General features: G+C 38.0%; 1 protein-coding gene across 3 annotated transcripts in view; it reads left to right on the top strand.

The window, feature by feature from the left end:
- The window catches only part of scn5lab (sodium channel, voltage gated, type V-like, alpha b), a 719,364-nt gene that overhangs the window by 672,602 nt on the left and 21,848 nt on the right, over window positions 1-24,914 (top strand). For all 3 annotated transcript variants that reach the window (XM_039753644.1, XM_039753645.1, XM_039753646.1), the window contains exons 22-24: window positions 249-524; window positions 19,256-19,309; window positions 19,704-19,841. In XM_039753644.1, the coding sequence (XP_039609578.1) occupies window positions 249-524; window positions 19,256-19,309; window positions 19,704-19,841 (468 nt within the window). The remainder of the gene's footprint in view (window positions 1-248; window positions 525-19,255; window positions 19,310-19,703; window positions 19,842-24,914) is intronic.

Genomic DNA, 24,914 nt, shown 5'->3' with positions numbered 1-24,914 from the left:
GAACCTTTAAATCTAAAAAAATTTTCAGCATGTTATTCCCTTCTTATTCACCAGAAGACAGTTATGCAGCTAAAAGCCAATAGCACATTTACAGTATACCACTATTTTGGTCAAGTTACATTTCTTCAGTTTCAGTTAAGACTACCATCAAATTTTCAATGTTGTAGCAATCAAACTTTCTCATAGAAGTAATTAAGATACTAGCTGTCTAAAACATTTCCCTTTTATATTTTTCTTGGCCCCTACAGGTGGTAGTGAATGCCCTTATTGGTGCCATCCCTTCCATCATGAATGTGTTGCTCGTCTGTCTGATTTTCTGGTTGATTTTTAGTATAATGGGGGTGAACCTTTTCGCTGGAAAATTTGGAAGATGTGTCAACAAAACAACAGGAATTCCATACAATGAGACACACATAAACAACAAATCCATGTGTGACAGTATGAATAGCACATTCTATTACTGGACCAAAGTAAAAGTCAATTTCGACAACGTTGGAGCTGGTTACCTTGCCCTTCTCCAGGTGGTAAGTGACTTCTGTTTCTTTAAATAATCAATACAGGCTATCAATGTCATTTAGAACAACAAAAACTGCCTAAAGAAAGGTTAATGTACATAAATATCATATAATATCATGCTTTGAAATATGCACTGCATTTCAATTACAATTCCAGATAGACAGATCCTGAAAGGGCTGGAAAAGCTAATGGGGTGGGCCAGGATTACCTTTAAACCCACAAAATCAATATCACAGGTACTCAAAAAAGGCAAGCTCATATACAAGTTCTGTTTTTTTATCTTAAATATACCAATACCTACCATTTCCAAGAAGCCAAGACAAGGCTCCAGTCAGTAACACCTTTGACAACCTTAACAGATTCCTACATAATGTAGATAAGACTGGCCTACCAGGACAGTTCAAAGCATGAAAGTACCAGCACAGGATCTTACCAAGAATACTGCGACCACTAAATATGTATAAATTTAAACTCTTCTCCATCACTGATTCAGAAAGATAGGTTTGCTGTTTCCTGAGAAGGTGCCTGGGTTTACAGAGAAGTCTTAGCATCATAGCAGTTTATGGGTACAGCTGCAAGTTAAGACTCCTCTGATGACCATTAAAAAAGAATTTCAGGTTGCATCCGTTCAGGAGATGCTACAGTGCCAGGAATTCAGTGACCCAAATGTCTCCGGAACACCGGTGGTAGTCACAAAATGTAAAAAGTTGTAAAGAGAAAGTTGTAGAAATCTTAGGTTGTGGTGGAGAAGGCTTAGTCAAGACTTTGCCGTGGAATGCTATTTGGAGAACTGGCCTGGGAATCTTTGAGTTTCCTCGCATTGAAAAAGCAAGAGGGAAGTTGTGGTGTGAGCTGATTCAGAGGGAGGTTGAAAAGAGAAAAGATCAGCAGAGCATTTGCTTTAAAACAGCAAGGGTCCTGGACAAAATGGGAGAATGCAGTGGAGAGAAATATTGCACGGAATGACTTGTGGTGGGCGGAATCAATCAACTTGAACTTCCTTAACATAGCAGTTTATGATGTTTTGTCAAGCCCATCCAATAGCACCAAACTGCTCCCTCGGCCCACTCAAAGGAATGGTTGAACACATTCTCAGCTGCTGCCCTGGAGCTTTAGCAGAAGGTCACAATAGTTGGTGACATGGCCAGGTGCAAAGGACTATAGCAGACACAATCTACAATTAGTACTGGCCAGAAAGAGATCTCTGGGAAGAACATCATATGTTTTATGAGAGAGAGACAGCGAAACTAACAGCACCAGGAACACAGAGAGCAGGGTTGCTCCAGAGCAATTAATGTTTCCTTTGCAAATTTTCAAGACATCTCTTAGACCTGTCCTCTGGTCAGATTTACCAAGGCACATTGTCATGATCTAGCTAACAGTACCATGGGAAGAACAGATGGAAAAGGCCTCAGAGAGGAAAAGGGAAAAATATTAAGACATTGTCAGAAACTGTTGTATTAAAGGTTCTAAAGCAACGTATTGGCCTGTGAAGATGAGGTGTCCAGGTTTTGCCACATTCAGCATTACAGAAGCAAAGAAGAAAAGAGCTTTCGGTATCATCATTGAGACTGCAGAGAAGGCATAACAATGGCTTTAGATGAGGAGAGCAGATCCATGGAATACTGCTATTGTGCAGGCCAGGAATTGATTACCTGGGGGAGGGTGCATAATTTTCGAAGAACCCAAAATGCCCAATGACCCCAGATGGCATCACTAATGATGTGCCCTGGTGAACCATCATGCAGTGTTTCAAGGATAAAGCTGAAAGAAGTTAATGACAAAATTTAATTTAGGGCTAGAGAGTCAGGTTAGGAGGTGCTGGATTTTTAAGAGAATGTAGTTCAAGCCACCTTTTCCTAATATGGTTGGCTGAACAAGAATAAACAAGTTTTTATTTTTGTTTAATTAGGTGTGTTTTAATTCTGCTTAATAATGAAATAAATTTAAAAAAAGAAAGTGTTGGTATCCAAAATAATTTGAGGATTATTGTGTTATAGGCTCAATTTTTCTTAAATTAAAATCCCTTCATCAATCCATGCAAATAATATTAATTAGCTACTGTAGTGCGCTCATATTCTCTAATGTACGCTACTTCATTTGCTTGTTAAAGTACTCCAACATACTTATAAGCAGTTTCAGTAATTAAGGAAAAGATGAGTGGATGCTCATAGCTCCTATCTTAAAAATATTGCAGTCCTCTTAAGTTCCAGTTTCTCTTCAAAAGTAGTCATACATAATAAAAATACTATGATGAATTCACATCCTTATAATCGAAATGTCAAAAATGATTTTGGTACATTTTTTGCTAAATCAAATGCAGACCAAACTGAAACATTTATTTCCTGTAGGCAGTAGGCCATTTTTTTGTGAATTAAAGTACAACTTTATGGAGGTAAGTAGGCAGTGTTATGCTTTTGTGCTGCTAGTTATTTTTAAGAACCAAAAAACAAGACATAAGTAATATTTTATTGTTTTATTTTTGTCTAATTTTGCATAAATTCTTTATTGTTATTGTGATTCTAATGTTTAGACGTGCAGAATTAATTTGTGTGCTTATTTTCTGCTTTTCATTTAGGTTAATTAATCTTATCATTTTTTATATTATTATTTTGTTTTGATACAATGCCCATTTGTATCTTGTCACCACTTCAATTTTGGGACTGTATTGTGAGGCAGTAAGGAGTGTAAAATGTTTTTTAATTGTTTAATTGTTTTTGTGGCAGCACATCCTGTGTGTTGGCTCAAGTTGGTACATTACCTTTAGTTTCTTAGTTTTAATTTCTGATCTTTTTTCTTATTTTTTCGACCATTAGCAGAATAGCAAAAAATAAGCAATTATTAATTACAATGGAGTTGCTGTAGGGCTTTGTCACAGTGCATCTTCAAAAGAAAAAAGGTAAAGATAATTTACACCTGAAAAAGAAAAATGTTTAAAGACGCAAGGTTTGGGCTATATAGCCTTCATCAGGTGTGCAACTGAAAAGGAAAAAGTGGGAAACATATAGTCATCTGCCACTTTATTAGGTACACCTGTTCAACTGCTTGTTAATGCAAATATCTAATATATCTAATGGCAGCAACGCATTTAGGTATGTAGACATTCTCAAGGCGACCTGCTGAAGTTCAAACCGAGCATCAGAATGGGGAAGATAGATGATTTAAGTGACTTTGAATGTGACATGTTTGTTGGTGCTATACAGGCTGGTCTGTGTATTTCAGAAACTGCTGCTCTACTGGGATTTTCTTTCACAACCATCTCTAGGGTTTACAGAGAATGGTCTGAAAAAAGGAAAATATCAAGTGAGCGGCAGTTCTCTTTATGAAAATGCTGTGTTAATGCTAGAGGTCAGAGGAAAATGACCAGACTTATTTGAGCTGATAGAAAGACAACAGGAACTCAGATAACCATTTGTTACAACCAACTTATGCAGAAGAGTATCTCTGAATGCACAACACTTAGAACCTTGCAGCAGGTGGGCTACAGCAGCAGGAGAACACATCAGGTGCCACTCCTGTCAGTTAAGAACATGCAACTGAGGCTACAAATCGCACAGGCTCTCCAAAATGGGACAATAGGAGATAGAATGTTGCCTGGTCTAATTAGTCTCAATTTCTGTTGCAACATTCACATAGTAGGCCCAGAATTTGGCATCAACAATATGAAAGCATGGATCCATCTCCTTATATCAACGGTTCAAGCTGGTGGTGGTGTTGTAATGGTGTGAGGGATATTTTCTTGACATACTTTGGGCCCATTTAGTACCAACTGAGTATTGTTTAAATGCCACAACCTACCTGAGTATTGTTGCTGAAAATGTCCATCCCAGTATGACCACAGTGTACTCATCTTCTGATGGCTACTTCCAACAGGATAACACTCCATGTCACAAACCTCAAATCAATTCAAACTTGTTTCTTGAAATTGACAATGAGTTCAATGTACTCGAATGGCCTCCACAGTCACCAGATCTCAATCCAGTATAACAGTTTTGGAATGTGGTCACATCATGGATATGCACACAAAAATCTGCAGCAATTGTGTGATGCTATTATGTCAATATGAACCGAAATCTCAGAGGAATGTTTCCAGCACCTTGTTGAGTCTATGCCATGAAGGCAGAAGAGGTTCCAACCAGATACTAGCAAAATGTACCTAATAAAGAATATTGGGATTCAAAGTTTATAAATACTTTGGATTGCTGCTGTCTCTCAACACTTGAAACTGGATTTGATTAATATGTTAGTCTTTTGTGTGCTGGAAACAGAAATAGTCTGGCATTTTCTACTTTTTTTAATCAAAATTCGTATTATTTATATATAAAAGAAACAGATTGTAACAACAAAATTTACTTATGTAGCACATTTTCACACATAAATGTAGCTAAAAATGCTTTACAATACTACTAAAAAAAAGTTGTTTATAAAAATTTTAAAATTAGAATGAGTGAATGCTGCTTTAGACAGAAGTTCAGGTGTTTCTCAACGTTATGCCAAACCTCCAGTGTATATGAAATCAAAGGGCCCAGATTTTAACACTAGAATTACCAAAGCCTACAAAAAACTCACAATCCAGGTCCACCTTAAATCCCTTTGCACCTCCTTGTCAGTGTCTTTTGTGTTGTTAATGTGTCGATCAGTAAAAGCAGCAAACGGCCTGCTATTCCATCCCCCCACAAACGCAGAAAGGACAGAAAGTTCTTTCACCTCAAATCTGTTTACCTGCGTGTGAGTTGTCTGGAGTTGTATAGGGTAAATAATAGTCCTCAAAAAGAGAGAAGTAGTGATGGTCGGTGACTCAGTCACTAGGGTGATTGATACACAGATTATACAGAAATATATTCACAAAAGGCCGGGTCTGAGAGAAGCAAGGAATTGAGCCTCCAAGTGGGTCGAGCTGTATGGTAGGTGGAGAAAGCGATGTCTATAGCCAAAGGCGCATGATCTGAGATAACAATTGGGAGATACTCAGAATTATGGATTTTTGAAATTAAAGAGTCATTAATAAAAAAATAGTCTATACGAGAATATGTGTGATGAACATGGGAAAAAAAAGAATATTCTCTGGCTTGTGGATTATGAAATCTCCATGGATCAATGTATTCATTTTGAGTCATAAAGTCTGAAAATGACTTTGACATGGCAGATGGGGCTTTTATGCTGGAGGCAGATCTATCTAGTACCGGATTAATTACAGTACGAAATGAAAGAAAATGCTGTTGTATATAAATGAGATTAAAATACATTTAAGACTAATAACTCCATTGCTAACCATCAGTCATTTGAGGGCAATAGTTAAAAAGGACATTAGCAAGGCTTCAAGGCAGTTGGAAAGAAACATTGCAGAAAAGATAAAAGATGACCCAAAGAGAATCTTTCAATATTTGAATAGTAAAAGAACGGTCAAGAAGGTGGTGAAAAGTATTTGGAAAGGTAAAGCTGAGCTAGCATATACAGACAGTGAAATAGAAAATATTTTGACTCACGATGACAGTGTACAGAAGTGATCAAAAAGCCCAATTGGATTTTAAGTTATGTATCATGATGGGTTGAGTAAAAAGTTGGGATTAAGTTATATAATACACTAGTGATGCCTCCCCTGAAGTATTGTGTGCAGTTTTGGTCTCCATATTAAAAAAGACATAGCAATGCTAGTGAAAGTCCAAATTAGAGCAACTAGGCTAATTCTAAAACTAAGAAGTATAAGCTATGAAGACAGATTGAAGGAGTTGAACCTTTCAGTTCAAGCAAATGGCGATTAAGAAGTCACATGACAGAAGTGTTTTGAATTATGAAAGAAATTAGTATAGTGGATCCCAGTTGTTACAACTCAGAGGAACGGTGGTGCACTTTTTAATGGCAGATTTTGCACAAATGTTACAAAGTTTGTCTTCATGCAAAGAAACATAGGCACATGAAATAAATTACAAAGTAGTGTGGTGGAGTGTAGGACTTAAAGGACCTTCAAATTTCAACTTAATGTTTTTTGGGCAATCTAGACAAATTTGATTGACGATGGGCAAGTTTATTGGGCTGAATGGCCTGTTCTTGTCAATAGTTGTTCTAATGTTCTAACACAGGGGTGAGCAAACTACGGCCCGCGAGCCACATCCAGGCCTTTGGTCTTTTTAATCCGGCCTGCCGAAGATTGGTGCAGAATTGCTTAAATCAAATGTATACTAATAAAAGGCAAAGCCCTGACTGACTGACTGACTGACTCACTCACTCACTCACTCACTCACTCACTGACTCATCACTAATTCTCCATCTTCCTGTTGTGGTGGAAGGCTGAAATTTCCTTACAGCTTACTTACAAAAGTTAAGCAGGTTTCATTTCGAAATTCTACGCGTAACGGTCATAACTGAAACCTACTTTAGACCATATATACGACCATAGCCGGCAGCTCGGTCGCCGTGTGAGGCGGAGTTGCGTCCCGCATCATCACGCCTCCCACGTAAGTACGTAGAGAACAAGGAAGAACTCCAAAGAGCGCTGAACAAAAAACGCATTACACAATTAAGAAGGCACCAAAAGAATATGAAGCAAGTGACGCATACAAGCATACTCACAAGTGCAGCTACTGCGGAAATAAAGCACGGTGTAAACTGTAAATTTAAATTAAGTTTATAGACACACTCCCACTGCCGTTTGTCATGCCTATGACGAATACGATATTCGCAAGATACAAGTTTAATGAGAAGACACAAGGTATAAACGAGACTTTGGATCACTTTGTAACAGAGTTAAAACTGCTGTATCGAGAAACTTTTAAGTGCTGGGTCTTAGCTAACATTAAATAAAGCCGTGGACATCGCAAGATCACACAAGAGAGTGGCTCACGTGAACTGACTGTGAATACAGTACGAGTGATCACTTCAATGAATGAAACCTGTTCAAAAAACGCATTACACAATTGAGAAGGAAGCAAAAGAATATGAAGCGAGTGACGCATACAAGCATATTCATGAGTGCAGCTACTTCGGAAACAAGCATGGTGTTAACCTAAAGTTTAAATTAAGTTCACAGTACAGGCTGCCACTGGTGTTTGTTATGCCCACGACGAATATGATATTCGTGAGATACAAGTTTAATGAGAAGATGCAGGGTTTAAACGAGACTATTGATCACTTTGTAACTGAATTTAAATTGCTGTAACGGAGTTTAAATTGCTGGCATGCCAGGTCTGAGCTAACATTAATTAAAGCCGTGGACATTGTGAGATCGCACGAGATAGCACAAGCACAGCTGAGAAGCTTCGATGCATGTACTCCGAGCGGCTCGCGTGAACTGACTTTGCAGGACTGGGAAAGGTTAAATTAAGTTCATAGACACGCTACCGCTAAATATTCGCAGGCAAATCCACAACTTAATACCAAGAATGCCTGTTAAACATCTTAGATTCACGAGTACCGATTTGGGTAGTGAACACTTCGATGAATGAAACCTGTTATCTTTACAACGGTTGACAAACACGGAATATAACTTGAACACAACACATCCTCCAAATACGAACCTGATTGAAAGAAATAATGATAATCAAATCCTTGATGACAGCTAACAGTGACAAAACTATTACATTGGTATATATATATATACATGTATATATATATGTGTATATATATGTAGATATGTATATGTATATATGTGTGTGTGTGTATATATATATATGTGTGTGTGTGTGTGTATGTATGTGTGTATATGTATGTGTGTATATATGTAGACATGTATATATGTTGTAGCAGTAGGAGGCACTATCACTCCCTTGAACCCTCAGGTACCACGCCAAACACCAGGTAAAAGTGCTACAATAATTATTTTTATTATAATAATGTGCACTAAGCACCCTCCACTCCACACTATTCATTAACCACAATAATAATAATCACAATACCAATCCTCCGACTCCCAGACGCGTTTCCCTCCTACCACCCAGCTCAGCTCATTGTCTGGGAGTTCCCATTGTCCTTTTATAGTTCCCGACCCGGATGTGTTCTCACCCTTTAGTCCATAATTCCTTATCACTTCTGGGTCAGATAAAAGTCCTTTTTTCTTAATGTGGCCCCTGAGCCAAAAGGTTTGCCCACCCCTGTTCTAACGGAAGGAATGAGAGATGTCTGACTTGGGAAGACCATATTCATAAAGTCCTACCAGAATCCCATAGAAATTATTATCTCCCATAAAAAACTTCAATTTGAGATTGGATAAACATTGCTTGGTATAGGTGGATTTATTTGTTGATTATCCTTTAAAGTATTCTGCTAAAGGTTTAGCTAGTAGCTTTGCATTTATGTTCATTAACAAAGGAGGCACATTTTTTCAGTATCTCTGCCCTGCTTTAAAATAAGATTAATTAAAGCAGTTTATTGTTGGATGTAATTTGGTGGTGGAAATATGGCGGTTTAATATGTGTGTAACAGAAAGACAAAATGAGACAAAAATATCAGAAAGAAGCACACAGGGGCAGATCTACCATTAAGATGTTCTGAATGTTGGCCCAGGGGCATGTGGCAGCAAGGGGCCTCTTCAAGAAATACCATCAGCTCAAAGAAACACTCAAGTCCCCATGCATTGAAATTACCCATTTAATGAAACAATTGAGCCTTCGTATGGCAAAAACCAGATTGGGAAATACTGCGCAAACATTATGTAACTGAGTGTCCACATGCTGCATTTTTAAAAGTATAGTCAACTTTCTGTTAAAGAGCTAAGTCACTCAGGGGTCTGTGTGGGTCTTAATCTGGGCTTGGAAGCACATTATTTCCTGAGATGTGCCCTTTTTTCATTTAATAATTTATTCTTTTATTTTGGATTGGGACATCGGAGAGTCCAACATGACAATATCATCTGTAGATAACTATGGAAAGGAATTTTCCTTAAGCAGCAACAAATACCAGAGAAAGCAAGTGTAGATTTCACATGAAACATTTAAGAAAAAAAATTATAAAAGCTGTTATTAAACTCGAAGGGATTATTTTCCTGATTTGTTTTTAAGAAACTTGCATAGCAAGTGAGTTAAGTGAGGAACATGCTGACAAAATGGGGTTGAAGACTTGTCCAATACAGGGTTCATAAAGAAATGTGTGTACATGCTCAATATCATTTTGTAATCTTTCATGTGCAGAATTTAACTTGTTATGAAGAAAAAGAAGGAAGCGTTACATGAAGTTGGGCACAGAACACAAAGCTATTTTTTTATACCCTTTCTCTACCAATACATAAGAAACTCTCTCACATTTCTTAGATCTGTAATCCAAAATTTTTGACAGAAGATTGCAATGCATCAGAATCACTACACCATGCTTTCTGAAGCTTTCAGATGGGAATGAAATACATAACACCTGGGTTATAGCATCTACAGTACATTAATCAAATATTAACTAAAAGTTTGGTTTCCTGTAAGAAAAGGCACTCACATTATTATAGTCAAGTAGTCAAGCACAGTAGTCCTTTAATTTTTTTTATCTAAATTCCCGCACAATCCGAAAAAGAATTGCAAGGTGGTTGATAAGGAGTCTTAAGAGAGCACAGACATAAGGTAATGTAAATTAAATAAAGAAATAAAGAGCAAGCCCTAACACTCAAAAACCTATCAGTTTGAATGTGGGTCAAACTTCCCTAGGTCAATCACGAAAATTATAAATCCTTAACCTTGAAGATTCAAAATAACAAATAATAAAATCCCACTTTCCAACTAGTCCCTCCTCAAAGCCTCTCCTCACAACAAAGCAAAAGCAAGTATACCCCCCAAAAAAGCCATCCATCAAGCAGCCAAGGAACACACAATGTAAATATTTTGAACTTTCAAACATCTTTAAGAAGAAGTTGCCAATCTACATAATTGAAAAATATCATAAGAAACCTTCTGTATATACAATATGGCAGCCACTCCACCTCCAGTGTGAAATTAATTACATTAAGAAAGATGGTAGGTAATACTCTCTTCAGAAGTGAATGGCATCACCACCCTCATAGGCCCTGATAAGATGGGTAATAGTCATCAGATATGGTTCTCAAAATCAATTAAGTTGGATGAGATGGCAGCAGTTTCCTTCTACAGTGAATTAATTTTATTGTCATTGGTGAGCACCCTGTTCATCACAGCTTATAATTCTTTGAACATCTATGAACTTGCTAATATTGGCAGTATCATTAACATTACTACTTTTTATATAGAGAAGTAAGAAATAGAAGTTAATGTTAAGTGTTGGGGGGGAAATAAGCAGGTTTAAAGGAGGAAAAGCTGAGTGTTTCATCCAAGCCATCCAAGACCAGGTTAGGCCAGGTTTATACATGCAACGCAACACATGCTTCTGCGGATGCTACTACTACACAAGTGGTGTACTGTTTATACTTGCACATGTACTTTACATAAAACTAAAAGTGCAAGATATCATCACGGTGAGAAAACGTTCAGCCTCCCTTTGTTATGAATTGCCTGAAACACCCATTAAATTCTGAGGACATCTTGCCACAATATCTCTGAAAAGGATTGATGTTTAATGATTACATCCATCAATCCAAGGATGCACCCATTCCAGCATTTATTGGGCAAAAGGTAGAAACAATCCCTGGATGGGGCATCAGCTCATCACACACTAGTGTCATTTTAGCATCACTGAATCCTCAAACCTGCATGTCTTTGGAAGGAAATAGGAGCACACTGTTGAAACCCACCAGGAAAACATGCAAACTCCAGGCAGGGAACACAAGGAATGTGACTCCCTACTTACTGCAAGGCAGCAGTGCTACCGCTCCGCCACTGTGCCACTCCCACATGTGTATTATTAACAGTATTCATTATTTAAATGAAGTTAACAATTTTTCTGTAAAATGTGCTATACATACTGTAATGCATTTCATCATGAAAGTGATATCAAGTATAAATCTAAGGATTTCAAATGTGCAGAGAGCTGGAATATCATACATTTAATGTGTTCTGTGTGGCGATCATTGTTTGTCGCTGCTGTCATTTCAGGATGAAGCCCCAGAATCACATGGAGATTAAAAACTGGGTCAGTGTTAAGATGAAGTTTACAACGGTCTACTTTAATGACAAAATCAACTATGTGCTTAAAGTGGAAATTTCGAGATTAAAGCCAAAATGTCCACTTTTATCACAAAATAGACCTTTTGACTGTGTCCCTGATTTTTTTCTCTGTGGCTCAAAAATGCTGCCATACATTCTGAGCTTGCTGTTGTGGTGCAAAACAAAAAAAAGAAGATGCACAGAAGATTGCGTCATGTAATTGCAATGGGGAATATGTGATGTTTGAATAAAAAAGCACCATGAATGCATTTGTATGTCAGCATTTTGCTTCACCACATTGAAGCATTCAACAAACATCGAAGCATGCACATTGATCCTGTAGAATCTGCAAAGCGGCTTGCTGTCAACATGTTGATAGCAATCAAAGACTCTGATGTTATGTTCCAACTTGAACACATTGTGCACCGCAGTTTTTTGCAGGTACTGCAACTCGTGCACACGTCGCATTAATTTTTGAAGACATGCTCAGGGGATGCGTCAAATGAATGCGCTTACCGCGTGGCAGCCACACTGCGTACGCATTCTGAGCGTGAAGTATAAACTGGCCTTTAGAATCATGTGATCTCCATAGATGATCTATTTTCTAGAGGTTTATGAGGACACCAGGACAAGGAACTTAAAAGTTGGGACTGTCTAGGGCAAAGTTGAAAATTCTAGTCACTAGTAATGAGCAAGGTCCATGGTGTTCACTTCGAATTCAGAGAAATCATGGAAGTGTTTGTGTGAATATTACCAAACTCGGGGAAATGTATTGAAGTCAATGGGAAAGAACTAACTGAGCAAGATTTGACAGGATTATAATGATGTAATCATTTTTAAAGTGGCCCTGAGGTCTCGGAAAACGTCTGCCAACTATACTGGATCAACTACTGTGGCCAAAAAGGTGACCTGAGTTGTGTAGCTGCAGGACCAACCATTACCTATCACTGTACCCCAATGCCTCTGTCAGATTAAATAAGAAAGAACACAGTCAGAGATGCACAATCTCAAAACAAAGCGAAAATTATGAAATTGTACTCAATAGTCACAAAAAATATGAAGGTCTTTTAAAGACAGAAAATTCAAAGTTGCGTGGCCAATTTATCAGTAAATAGTTTGACGAACAATGGCTAATGTGAAAGCAGCAAATTCGCTGCAAATAATGCTTTGGTAAAATTTGCTGATCAATGCTACAAGTTAATACAGAAAACAAAAGAAATATAAAAAAATGTCCTCACATTAACTAATTTTATTTTCAGCCACTTACACAAAGTCTAGTCACTACAGAAAACAAAGGAATGATAATAATTTTACATACTTGTATATCAATTAAAGTTTGCTGCCATCTTAAATAGGGAGGACTATCAGGCCATATATATCATGTGACTGTGTGTCACATGACAAGCAACACATATAACTATAATAAACAATATGTTCACTGCCATGCAGAGATAACAAAATGTTGGCAACAATTCAAATAAATAACACAAAATGGCATTGACAGAACACCAATAAGACGTATAAGTAACCTGAACAACACATCATAAAAATTAAAAAAGTTAAGCAGAAAAACTCTAAAGAGACCAAAAAACACTGTTAGTAAAAAAAAGGCATCACATAAAATATATAACATAAAATATTGGGGTCCCAATAAGATCAGTCAATCATTCACTGATCGTTAATTTGATGCTTCTGCTGGCAATCTACTGTAACTCTGACAGTCATGACATGTTAAATGAACTGCATCTGTGGTAACCTTATCTCTGTTACCTGTGCCCCAGATTACCTCATAAGCCATGCCTTCCATTCACACGTTCCCACTGTGCACATGCATTACAACAGGTTCAAAGTTAAGAAAACAGATATATGGATGGATGGACAGAAACAATCTAAACTAGGTTTAAAGCTTCTCTGTTTTTATCAGTTAGGGAACTTCATCCCTTCAAGAAAGCACTAGTTTACGTTTTTATGAGCTTTTTCTTAATTTTGATTTATTCTTTTGAAGCATTGGAAGTCAATTTAGAGACAGCCTAGAGTAGTCAGTTACTTAACTTTAAATTTGCTTCTAAGGAATGCTTTTATTGTATAGCCTTTCTATTCCTGGTTCAGAGTATCCTAGCAACAAGTCATTTAGCTCTCTTCCATCATCTGCTTGCTACAAACCTTTAATTTGCATCTACAACTAGTCAATCACTCACCATTCATAAAAAGTGCGCTGGCGGTAAAGACAGCCAAGTGGTCAGCTAGTTGCAAGGCTTGTAGGTGAAAGGATCTATTGACTCCCCAAGCAAAATACTCTTATGTTTTACATTCACACAGTTTTCATTGTCAGTATGTCTTTGACACACCCCGGGCAATCAGACACTCCTGCGTGGTTTCTGGTGTAAAAATAACCCTCATGTCGAACAGTTTTTATCTCCCTATCCTACTATCTCTAATAACAGCTTTTAGGTGCTTGCACATCAAGTGATATTTACCATTTACAGGAGATGCTGCACTTGGGAGACAAAAGGGGAAGAATAAAACAGGCGGTGGGTCTGTGGTCAGGGGGACACTGCTGTGAATACCTGCAATATGTTTAAAAAAAGGATAGGCATTTTTAAGAATAATTATTTAAATGTTAAGCATCATGGTAGATTTGAGAAGTACTGCCTATGTACGGTGTCTCATGTCTGCATGAATTTTTCTCTAGGTACTGTGGTTTTATTCCTACATCCCAAATATGTTTGTGATATGTTCATTAGTACCTCATCCATTGTTTCCTGCTTCTTACTTATTGTTAACAGAATAGGTTCAAGTTTTTATGGCTTTAAAGTTTGTACAGTATAAGCAATTATAGTAAATCAATAGACTTCTATGTCTTCTACTTTTGATATTGTATAAACTAGGGAATCCATTTCCAGATGGATTTATCCATTCCCCGGGAATCCCGGGCTCCCGGGGAAGACGCAGTGCACGGGCATATCACATGTGAACGGTTTTAGAACGACCGACACTTATTTTTAATAAAACTACTGCAATATGTTGACACCAATAAAAGACTAACCTTATCTTAAGCAGTTCATGCTGTCATATAAGTACATGTATTTAGTTAGTTGCGGTAATAATAGCGTAGAAAGCACAACGTGTCCAGCATGCGGTCGTCCCGGTGAGAACGCATCTTCGTGCAGAGTATGCCAGCCACTGAGAAAGCACGCTCTGCCTCCACTGAAGTAGGTGGCACAGTCATCAGATACTGATACACTTGTTCTAAACAACGCCCGCGCTTGCCATTGCTCTGAAACACTGCCATTTCAGCTTTTACTAATGCATCCAGTTTCTTGTCATCATTCTGTGATGGCAAGTTTCTTGGCACAGATAATGCTAATGCAACAGACTGATGTATTGCAGTTTCAAGTTGCTATTCAAAGCTGTCAACAGCACAGACTTCAATGAACTCTGCTCCGTCCCGGCATTCGTGAACTGCAGAGTGCAGACTCCTCCCAGTCCAGTGTGCTCAGTCAGCCGGGAGACTGACTGTTGCTGGTCTGTTGACTGAATTAATCGGCAACACTACACCTTGGGCCAAAAAACCGTGCCACTTAATTATTTTCAACTATAACGCTGTTATTTCTTGATCGATTTTTACATGCTATATATGTGAGCTTGGCCATTCCCGTTTTCCCAGGAATTACAGCAGTTTCATTCCCAGGAATGCGGGAATGAAAAATGTCTGGGAATCCAACGCTCCCGGTTCCTGAATGGATTCCCTAGTATAAACATTTTTGCTTTTTTAACACAATTATATGTTCATTCTATAGTGTAATTCAGTTGTGTACAATATTCAGTGTTATGTAAATGTGGTACTGCGTAATATTCTAGTACTGAAGTATTTAAGCACATGATATTCCATTGTAAGTGGTGCACTCATTGTTATGTACTGTAATTGTGCCGAAAAATTGGCTGATCTTTGATAGACATAAGGGCAGGACAAAAAAAATGGGATGACTGGTCCACATTTTGTTTCATGAGACATTGCATTAGTTATACAGTTAGGTCCATAAATATTTGGACAAAGACAACTTTTTTCTCATTTTGGTTCTGTACATTACTACAATGAATTTTAAATTAAACAACTCAGATGCAGTTGAAGTGCAGACTTTCAGCTTTAATTCAGTGGGTTGAACAAAACGATTGCATAAAAATGTGAGGCAACTAAAGCATTTTTTTTAACATAATCCTTTCATTTCAGGGGCTCAAAAGTAATTGGACAAATTAAATAACTGGAAATAAAATGTTCATTTTTAATACTTGTTTGAAAACCCTTTACTGGCAATAACAGCCTGAAGTTTTGAACTCATGGGCATCACCAGATGCTGGGTTTCCTCCTTTTTAATGCTCTGCCAGGCCTTTACTGCAGCAGCTTTCAGTTGCTGTTTGTTTGGGGGCCTTTCTGTCTGAAGCTTAGTCTTCAACAAGTGAAATGCATGCTCAGTTGGGTTAAGATCAGGTGACTGACTTGGTCATTCAAGAATTTTCCACTTCTTTGCTTTAATAAACTCCTGGGTTGCTTTGGCTGTATGTTTTGTGTCATTATCCATCTGTATCATGAAACACCGCCCAATCAATTTGACTGCATTTATCTGGATTTGAGCAGACAGTATGTCTCTGAACACCTCAGAATTCATTCGGCTGCTTCTGTCCTGTGTCACATCATCAATAAACACTAGTGTCCCAGTGCCACTGGCAGCCATGCACACCCAAGCCATCACACTGCCTTCACCGTGTTTTACAGATGATGTGGTATGCTTTGGATAATGAGATGTTCCACGCCTTCTCCATACTTTTTTCTTGCCATCATTCTGGTAGAGGTTGATCTTGGTTTCATCTGTCCAAAGAATGTTTTTCCAGAACTGTGCTGGCTTTTTTAGATGTTCTTTAGCTTCAAGTCCAGTCTAGCCTTTCTATTCTTGAAGCTTATGAGTGGCTTGCACCTTGCAGTGAAACCTCTGTATTTACTTTCATGCAGTCTTCTCTTTATGGTAGACTTGGATATCGATACGCCTACCCCCTGGAGAGTGTTGTTCACTTGGTTGGCTGTTGTGAAGGGGTTTCTCTTCACCATGGAAATGATTCTGCAATCATCCACCACTGTTGTCTTCCGTGGACGTCTAGGTCTTTTTGCGTTGCTGAGTTCACCAGTGCTTGCTTTCTTTCTCAGGATGTACCAAACTATAGATTTTGCCACTCGTAATATTGTAGCAATTTCTCGGATGGTTTTTTCCCATGTGTAGGAATGTGTAAACTTAACATAGTCACCCAACCGGAAATTGAACCTTTGTCCCTTGAAATTTAAGACATCAGAACTAACAGTCTTTCACTGAGCATGATCCATCCATCCATCCATTTTCTAACCCAGTGAATCCGAACACAGGGTCATGGGGGTCTGCTGGAGCCAATCCCAGCCAACACAGAGCACAAGGCAGGAACCATTCCCGGGCAGGGCACCAACCCACCGCAGGACACACACACCCACACACCAAGCATACACTAGGGCCAATTTAGAATCGCCAGTCTACCTAACCTGCATGTCTTTGGACTGTGGGAGGAAACCGGAGTACCCGGAGGAAAGCCACGTATACACGGAGAGAACATGCAAACTCCACGCAGGGAGTACCCGGGTCTCCTTACTGCGAGGCAGCAGCGCTACCACTGCGCTACCGTGCTGCCCTCACTGAGCATGATGCATGGAGAAAATACATTTTGAATATAATGCATGTAATTTTTTTGTGAAATAGCCTGTGGGATTTTTTTATATTTTCCATCCAATGTACAGTAGTGTGATGGCAAAGATTACTAACAGTTTTCATCTGGCAGTGCTGCATCATAGTGATTTTAGTTTATGCTATAGAAGTGATTCCCATAGATGGATTTTGGTCCAGCATGAACTAAACACTCTTGAGCTGATTGTATCACCCCATTTGTAATATTACATTAGAACTCAGGTTATGGGGTGAAGCTCACACAGTTTGCTTTAAAGGCACAAAAACCTACTGCAACTCAATGCCGACTCAGCATTATTGATGCATTTGTCTGCAACTACAATACAGTATTGGCGCTTTTCCACTGCATAGTACGGCACGACACGGTTCAGTTCAGCTCACTTTTGGGGGGTTTTCCACTGGGAACAGTACCTGGTACCTGGTCCTTTTTTTAGTACCACCTCAGCCGAGGTTCCAAGCGCCGAACCGTTACCAAAACGTGACGTGTAAACTCTGCTGGTCACTGATTGGCCGGAGAAAATCGTCATTACTGCGTCACTGGCTATTCTTTTCTTTAAAGGTACACACACGAGGAAGTTTGTGTCCCGTCTCTCCATTGCTGGACGCAGTTTGTTGCATAAGTGGATGAATGTTTCTTCAGACATTCGAAAGTTCTCCAGCCACTGAGTGTTTGTAAAACCGGGAACAATCACATCCCACCAATCTAAGGCACGGTTAAATGTCCAAACAGATGGTCTGTTGCGGCGACTTTTTTGCAAAATGTGGAAGATCTGTAAAATACAAAATCAGCATTTTAATGTTACACTGGCAGTTAAGTTCATTTTATGCTTTGCAACAGTGATAAAAGTTAGCCAGTGATGTGCTTTTTTTAGATGCTTACCCTTGTGCGTCGTCGAGCTAAAGTGTTGTTGTTGTCTGCGTGTTGTTGTAAAAGTTCCACGGTGTCACGGCAGTAGAGGCAGCGCAACTATAACGACACGTGAATAATCCCGCCCACTCTAAAGCGGTACTAAACTGCAGTCGAAACGCAATCCGAGCCGAAATGAGCCGAACCAAGGTGAGCTGTACTGAACCGTGCTGTGCCGTACTATGCAGTGGAAAAGCGCCTTATGATGCTGATGGAAGGCAATTCTTTCCTGGTACCGGTATACAGTTCAATACTGGGTATCAAAATACCATAACTACTCATACCTGGTTCTACAAGTGAACATGAAGATGTTTTTGTGAGTTATTACTTAGAGGGCATATCAACTGTCACAGTGCGAGCCAGTAAGTGTTTGATTTGAATTTATACTAAGCATGCCTTTGCTGAACACAGTGTTTCTCTTTGCAGCTAATTGAACTTAACTTTTTCAAACAGAATACTAAAGTTTGCCTCTGTGTAGAACCAACTGCAGCAAAAACTGTTGCCATTTTGTAATGGAATTTTTTTCTAGAACAGGTTGAAAATAAACTTTGTTGCTAATAATTCTCCATGTACTTTAATCTCTTTCACTATTTTCTGTAAGAAACTATACGACAATTCTGTATGCTTTTTTCAGTGTTTTATTGGTCAATAACACAACACAGTGAAACAGAGGTTAAAATACAGGCTTACAGAATCTGGATTTGACACACTGATTACAGTTAGTGGAATTTTCAAGTTTTCCCCCTGTCCTCTTTGGTTTTTAATACTCTTGTTTGTTACCATATACAAAACGTATTCAACATAGGAAGCTCAGAATTCTCCCTACGTGATTGATTTCTACTACCAACCAGGAATGTTTCCTTCACATTGCACATAGGCCTCTCGGGTCAGGCAACATCTCTCTGTAATACTGTAATGGATAAGTACATTCAGAATATGAATGTGTCGATAGATTTTTTTATCATAAAATCTATTTCAGTAAAAATTGGGGAGACTTGTCTTGTCCCGAGAAAACTAACATACTTTTGTTTTTATTTTTAAAGGCGACATTCAAAGGGTGGATGGAAATAATGTATGCTGCTGTGGATTCACGAAATGTGAGTATTTATACCATTAAAGTCATGCTTTTTTCAAGAAACTGCAATAGCATGGGGACTTTTTTAATTTGCAGATTTAAAAACTCACCCCAACCTATTTTGTATTTTAGCCTTTGATTACACAATAATCAGGTTAGAAGGCAGATTTTCAAATTAGTATATTAATAGCTCTAAGAGACTGGCCCTTTGAAAACTAATGGGTAGTGGCTTCAGCGTGTGCAATATGCAAGAATGCAATAAAATATATATTCCAAAGTCCCAATCTTTTTATATCCCAAATCATTTATTTTCATCAAGACACTGTTAACCTTTGTTGCTTCCAGGTATTGTATATCTCTCACATGTAGATTATTATGATAATTGAGGAGTTCTTCCAATTTGTTATGTTTTACAGGTGGAGGACCAGCCAATTGTAGAACATAATCTTTATATGTACCTTTATTTTGTAATCTTCATCATTTTTGGATCATTCTTCACCCTCAATCTCTTCATTGGTGTAATTATTGATAACTTCAACCAGCAAAAGAGAAAGATAAGTGACTAATTTGCTTCAGAATATGGGAAAATGTAATAGGTAACTTAGAGCTGTAGAATTGCTTCTGAAAGAGCTTAGTTTCTTGATTATAAGAAAATATGCCTGAGATTCTGTTAGTAACAGTTTTGCTTTTGTTTGAAATTTATAGTGTTGGAATGGATTTTAGCTAGTCTAGCCTGGTCTATTTTGCAGATGATGACACTTGGTTACTAACTGTAACTATATAAAAGGAGGTTTAAAATTTTTGCACATACTAGAATTTACAGGAGAGGTTCATAATTTTGAATATATGAAGTAGTTATACAGATTACAAGAGTTTGCATCAATATACCAAACCAACTTTATTTCTTATTCTTGTTCAAAAACATATACCTTAATAATTATAACCTTGCCACACTGCTTCCCAGATAAACCCTTTTAATATAAAAATTCAAATATGCCTTGTGAGCATACCCCTTTCTTTTCTACATCAACAAGACCATATGGATTGAATTTTGTAAAAAATTCTTTGAAATTGTTTTTGTAATTCAAAAATTGTTGTTGTTTACATTCTAAAAAAAGCAAATGATTTATCAGTTCTCTACTTGGTTGAAGCACTGCAGTTGGATTAATCAGTCTGAAAAAGTGATTCAGTTGTTGAGCAGCTGAAAAATTATATTTTCTTGAAAATATAAGAAATGTTTACAATGTTAATAGAAAGGTACTTTTATTATATTTTGGTGCATTTTAAGTTATTTTCAAAAAGAAACATTTAAATTACATAGCAAAAGATTTTTGTTGTTATGCAGCATTGATTGTGGATTTTATTTTGACATTTTTTACATTGATCAACAAAGAAAGACTCTAATATGAAAGTGAAAACATATCTCTGCAAAATGGTGTAAATTAATTGCAAATATAAAACACCAAATAAATATTCACCCCCATCAGTCAGTTTTTAGTAGATGCACCTTATGGCAGCAATTACTGTTTTGAGTCTGTATGCACAGATCTGTATCAGGCCTCTACAAGTTTTTGACAACTGGACACTGCAATTTTTTTTTTTTTTTTTTGTTCAAGCTCTGTCAGGATCATACGTCATTTAAAAGCCCAGCCACAAATTCTCAATTGGATTGGATGACTTCAGGATGTTAATATTATCTATACTAATAAAAGGCAAAGCCCTCACTCACTCACTCACTCACTCACTGACTGACTGACTGACTGACTCACTGACTCATCACTAATTCTCCAACTTGCCGTGTAGGTAGAAGGCTGAAATTTGGCAGGTTCATTCCTTACAGCTTCCTTACAAAAGTTGGGCAGGTTTCATTTCGAAATTCTACGCATAATGGTCATAACTAGAAGCTATTTTTCTCCATTTACTGTAATGGAGTTGAGCTCGAAAGTTTCGTGTGACATCATCACGCCTCCCACGTAATCACACAGTACGTAAAAAACCAGGAAGAGCTCCAAAAACCGCTGAAGAAAACATACATTATATAATTAAGAAGGCAGCAAAACAATTAGAAGCGAGCGAATGACATATAAAACCATATTCAGTGGCTCACGTGAACTGACGCAGTGCGCAGACAAAAAGCAACAGTTCCAAAGAGTGCTGAACAAAAACCGAATTACACTGCTACGCTCAAATAGATAAACCACACGCTGTGGCGCAATAGTAGAGGCTTCGCCTCTAGCGCAGGCGTCCGAGGTTCGATTCCCAAGAGGGGATGCACTGAGTATGTACGCGCGCTTCCCGATTCATTTTAGCCTCGCATCCCCTTGGTTTGAGACATATGAAAAAATATGCGGTTAACGCAGAAAGACAGATCACCAATTGAAGCTTTATGAATAATGGATACTTTATTCGCGATCAATGATTGTTTTGGTAAAGCCATACTCAGTGTATTCATTAGATGAACGGTAAAAAAGTAAGAGCGAGGGGAGGGTAACTTATTGAGGCACGCAGGCAAAACCACAATAGCATGCGGGCTCGATGTACTGTAGTGCGCGTCAACTCTATCTGAATTGCGTGATCACATTTGAAAAAATATATCTTTTTAAGTTCTATTTAGTCCATATGTGTCAAAACTCAAGGCTCGCAGGCCACATCCAGCCCGGAAATTTATATCCGGCCCGCAAGATCATTTTATATATTATTGTTATTAATGGCCCGGGGATATGAAGCGCTGGTAACACAATAAACTACAGATCCCATAATGCAGCGCTTCAGCTGCCTTGCCGAACACTTACTGCGTTAATCAAGTCTAGCTTATGATGCTGCAAGTTATTGCAAAGCTAGATCACACGATGCCGAAGAGAAAAGGTGATTCTGAACATAGAGCCTTTAAAAACCGATGGGAGGCTGAGTATATGTTTACTGACATTGCGGTAAACCCGTGTGTCTCATTTGTGGAGCTAATGTGGCTGTAATTACAGAATTTAATCTAAGACGGCACTATGAGACAAAACATCAAGATAACCTGAAAGACCTGAATGCAATGCACAAGATACAGAAAGCAGAAGAGTTAAAGGAGAATCTGACACTTCAGCAGACGTTTTTACCCGTGCAAAATCACAAAGTGATTTCAAGTGAAGCTGCTTTTATGGGAGACACAAATGCACCAGTGCAACTTGCCCCACTTTCCCTGTTGCCAAGTAACGTTGAACCAAGTCGGCACTACGCTTTCCCAAATACGCACTTTGCTGATAAACTGAGCGCACTGCGCACTGAGTTCGCACGGCGCTTTGGTGACTTTGAAGAACAAAAAAAGAATTTTGAGTTGTTTCGCAACCCATTTGCCGTCGATGTGGAAACTGTACCTGTGCAGATTCAGATGGAGGTGATTGAGCTGCAGTGTAATGGCACACTGAAGGCAAAGTATGATACTGCACGGCCCGCACACTTTATTCACTCCATTCCCGCAAAAATGCTCCAGCTCTGTCTGCATGCGGCTCGAACCTTGTGCATATTTGGTACCACATATCTGTGTGAGAAGCTCTTCTCAGTCATGAAGACTAACAAAACAGCACACAGCAGTCGCCTCACTGATGAGCACCTGCAGTCCATCATGAGAATCTCCACAACACAGAACCTCACACCAAACATAAACGAACTTGTTTCCAAAAAAAGATGCCAGGCGTCCAGCACTAATAAAATGACATATGATCAAAGACAACTGAATGATTTGATTTGTTATTGCTGAAAAGAACACATTTTATTTATATTTCCAGGGTTTGTTATGCACCATGTTCATATTTGAATTTGTATAATTTTGACAGGATATATTTTTATGGAGAGCAAAATCTTTTGGGATATTTAAAATTTAAGTTTATTTTTTATATAAAATTACATAAGAGTAAAGAAATTTGAATGTTTGTTCTTTTAACGTTTACTTTATTTCTAACTTGTATAATTTAGACAGGATATATTTTTATGGAGAGCAAAATATTATAAGTTATTTAAGGTTTGAGTTGATTTATTCCGGAATAATATTCTGTCGATTAAATAAAAATTCCTTCTATTTAAAATTTAAATAGAACTTGAACAGATACGATAGTTCATAATATCCACGCAGACTTGCACGTAAGAGTGGGAGTCATCCGTTTTAACAAACAGCGTATTGCACTGATACGAAATAGCCTGCCCATTTAATTATTTAGGAATGGATAAATAAATTAAGATTTTGTACAAATAATGTTTTTCATTTTTCTTCCTTCATGGATTCTGGCACCCCCAGCAACAGTTGCTCGCACCCCAAAGACTGTATATATATACAGTGGAACCTCGGTTTACGAGTAACTTGGTTTACGAGTGTTTTGCAAGACGAGCAAAATTTTTAATAAATTTTGACTTGATAAACGAGCGATGTCTTGCAATACGAGCAGTATGGATACACTTTGTCTGCTGAGCGTCATGTGATCACAACTGAGCTGATGGTTCTTCTCTCTCTCTCCTTATCTCGCTCGCTTGCCCAGCACCTCTCTCTCTCCTTATCTTGCTTGCTTGCTCGCCCAGCGCGTATCTCTATTTACAGCGTGTCTCTCTCTCTCCTTATCTCGCTTGCTCGCCCAGCGCGTCTCTCTCTCTCTCCTTATCTCGCTCGCCCAGCGCGTCTCTGTTTACTACAGCATTGTGACTGTGTGTGCGCTGTGAAGTGCGAGTCCCCATCTTGCTCCCCAAAACACGAAGCTGAGTCTCAGTACTTTAACACTAGTTTTATTCAACTTGAAACAGCAACAGTGCTGTTATTTATTGCAGCGGGATCTTTATAATATTCCTTGTATGACCCATTGACGACAGGCGCTTATAGCATGTCTGCGATCTTTTTGGATGCGCTTATACGGTGAACTGCTACGGCGCTGGGAGACTGCGATTGCTTTGGGACACTCTTCCGTGTGTCTTCCTGTTGGGTGGAATCCTACATGAGTCTAGAAACTCACACCAGCCATGATTTTTTTTTAAAGGTAAAGTGCAGGTTAATTTGTATTATGTATTTTACTTTATATTTTGTCTTAATCATTTTTATATGAATAGTTTTGGGTTGTGGAACGAATCATCTGAGTTTCCATTATTTGTTATGGGGAAATTTGCTTTGATATACGAGTGTTTTGGATTGCGAGCATGTTTCCGGAACGAATTATGCTCGCAAACCGAGGTTCCACTGTATATATATATATATGTGTGTGTGTGTGTGTGTGTGTATGTGTATATGTATATATGTAGATATGTATGTATATATATGTTTATATATGTGTGTGTATGTATATGTAGAGATATATATATATATATATATAATTTGTATATATGTGGATGTATGTGTATATATATATATATATATGTATATATGTATGTGTGTGTATATATATGTGCATATGTGTATATGTATATATTTATGGATATGTATATATATATGTTTATATGTGTGTGTGTGTGTGTATATATATATATATATATATATATATATATACAGTGGTGTGAAAAACTATTTGCCCCCTTCCTGATTTCTTATTCTTTTGCATGTTTGTCACACAAAATGTTTCTGATCATCAAACACATTTAACCATTAGTCAAATATAACACGAGTA

The sequence above is a fragment of the Polypterus senegalus genome, chromosome 5 (genome assembly GCF_016835505.1).
Source record: "Polypterus senegalus isolate Bchr_013 chromosome 5, ASM1683550v1, whole genome shotgun sequence".
Classification (NCBI taxonomy): domain Eukaryota; kingdom Metazoa; phylum Chordata; class Cladistia; order Polypteriformes; family Polypteridae; genus Polypterus; species Polypterus senegalus.
This window is presented reverse-complemented; position numbering and strand designations above follow the sequence as displayed.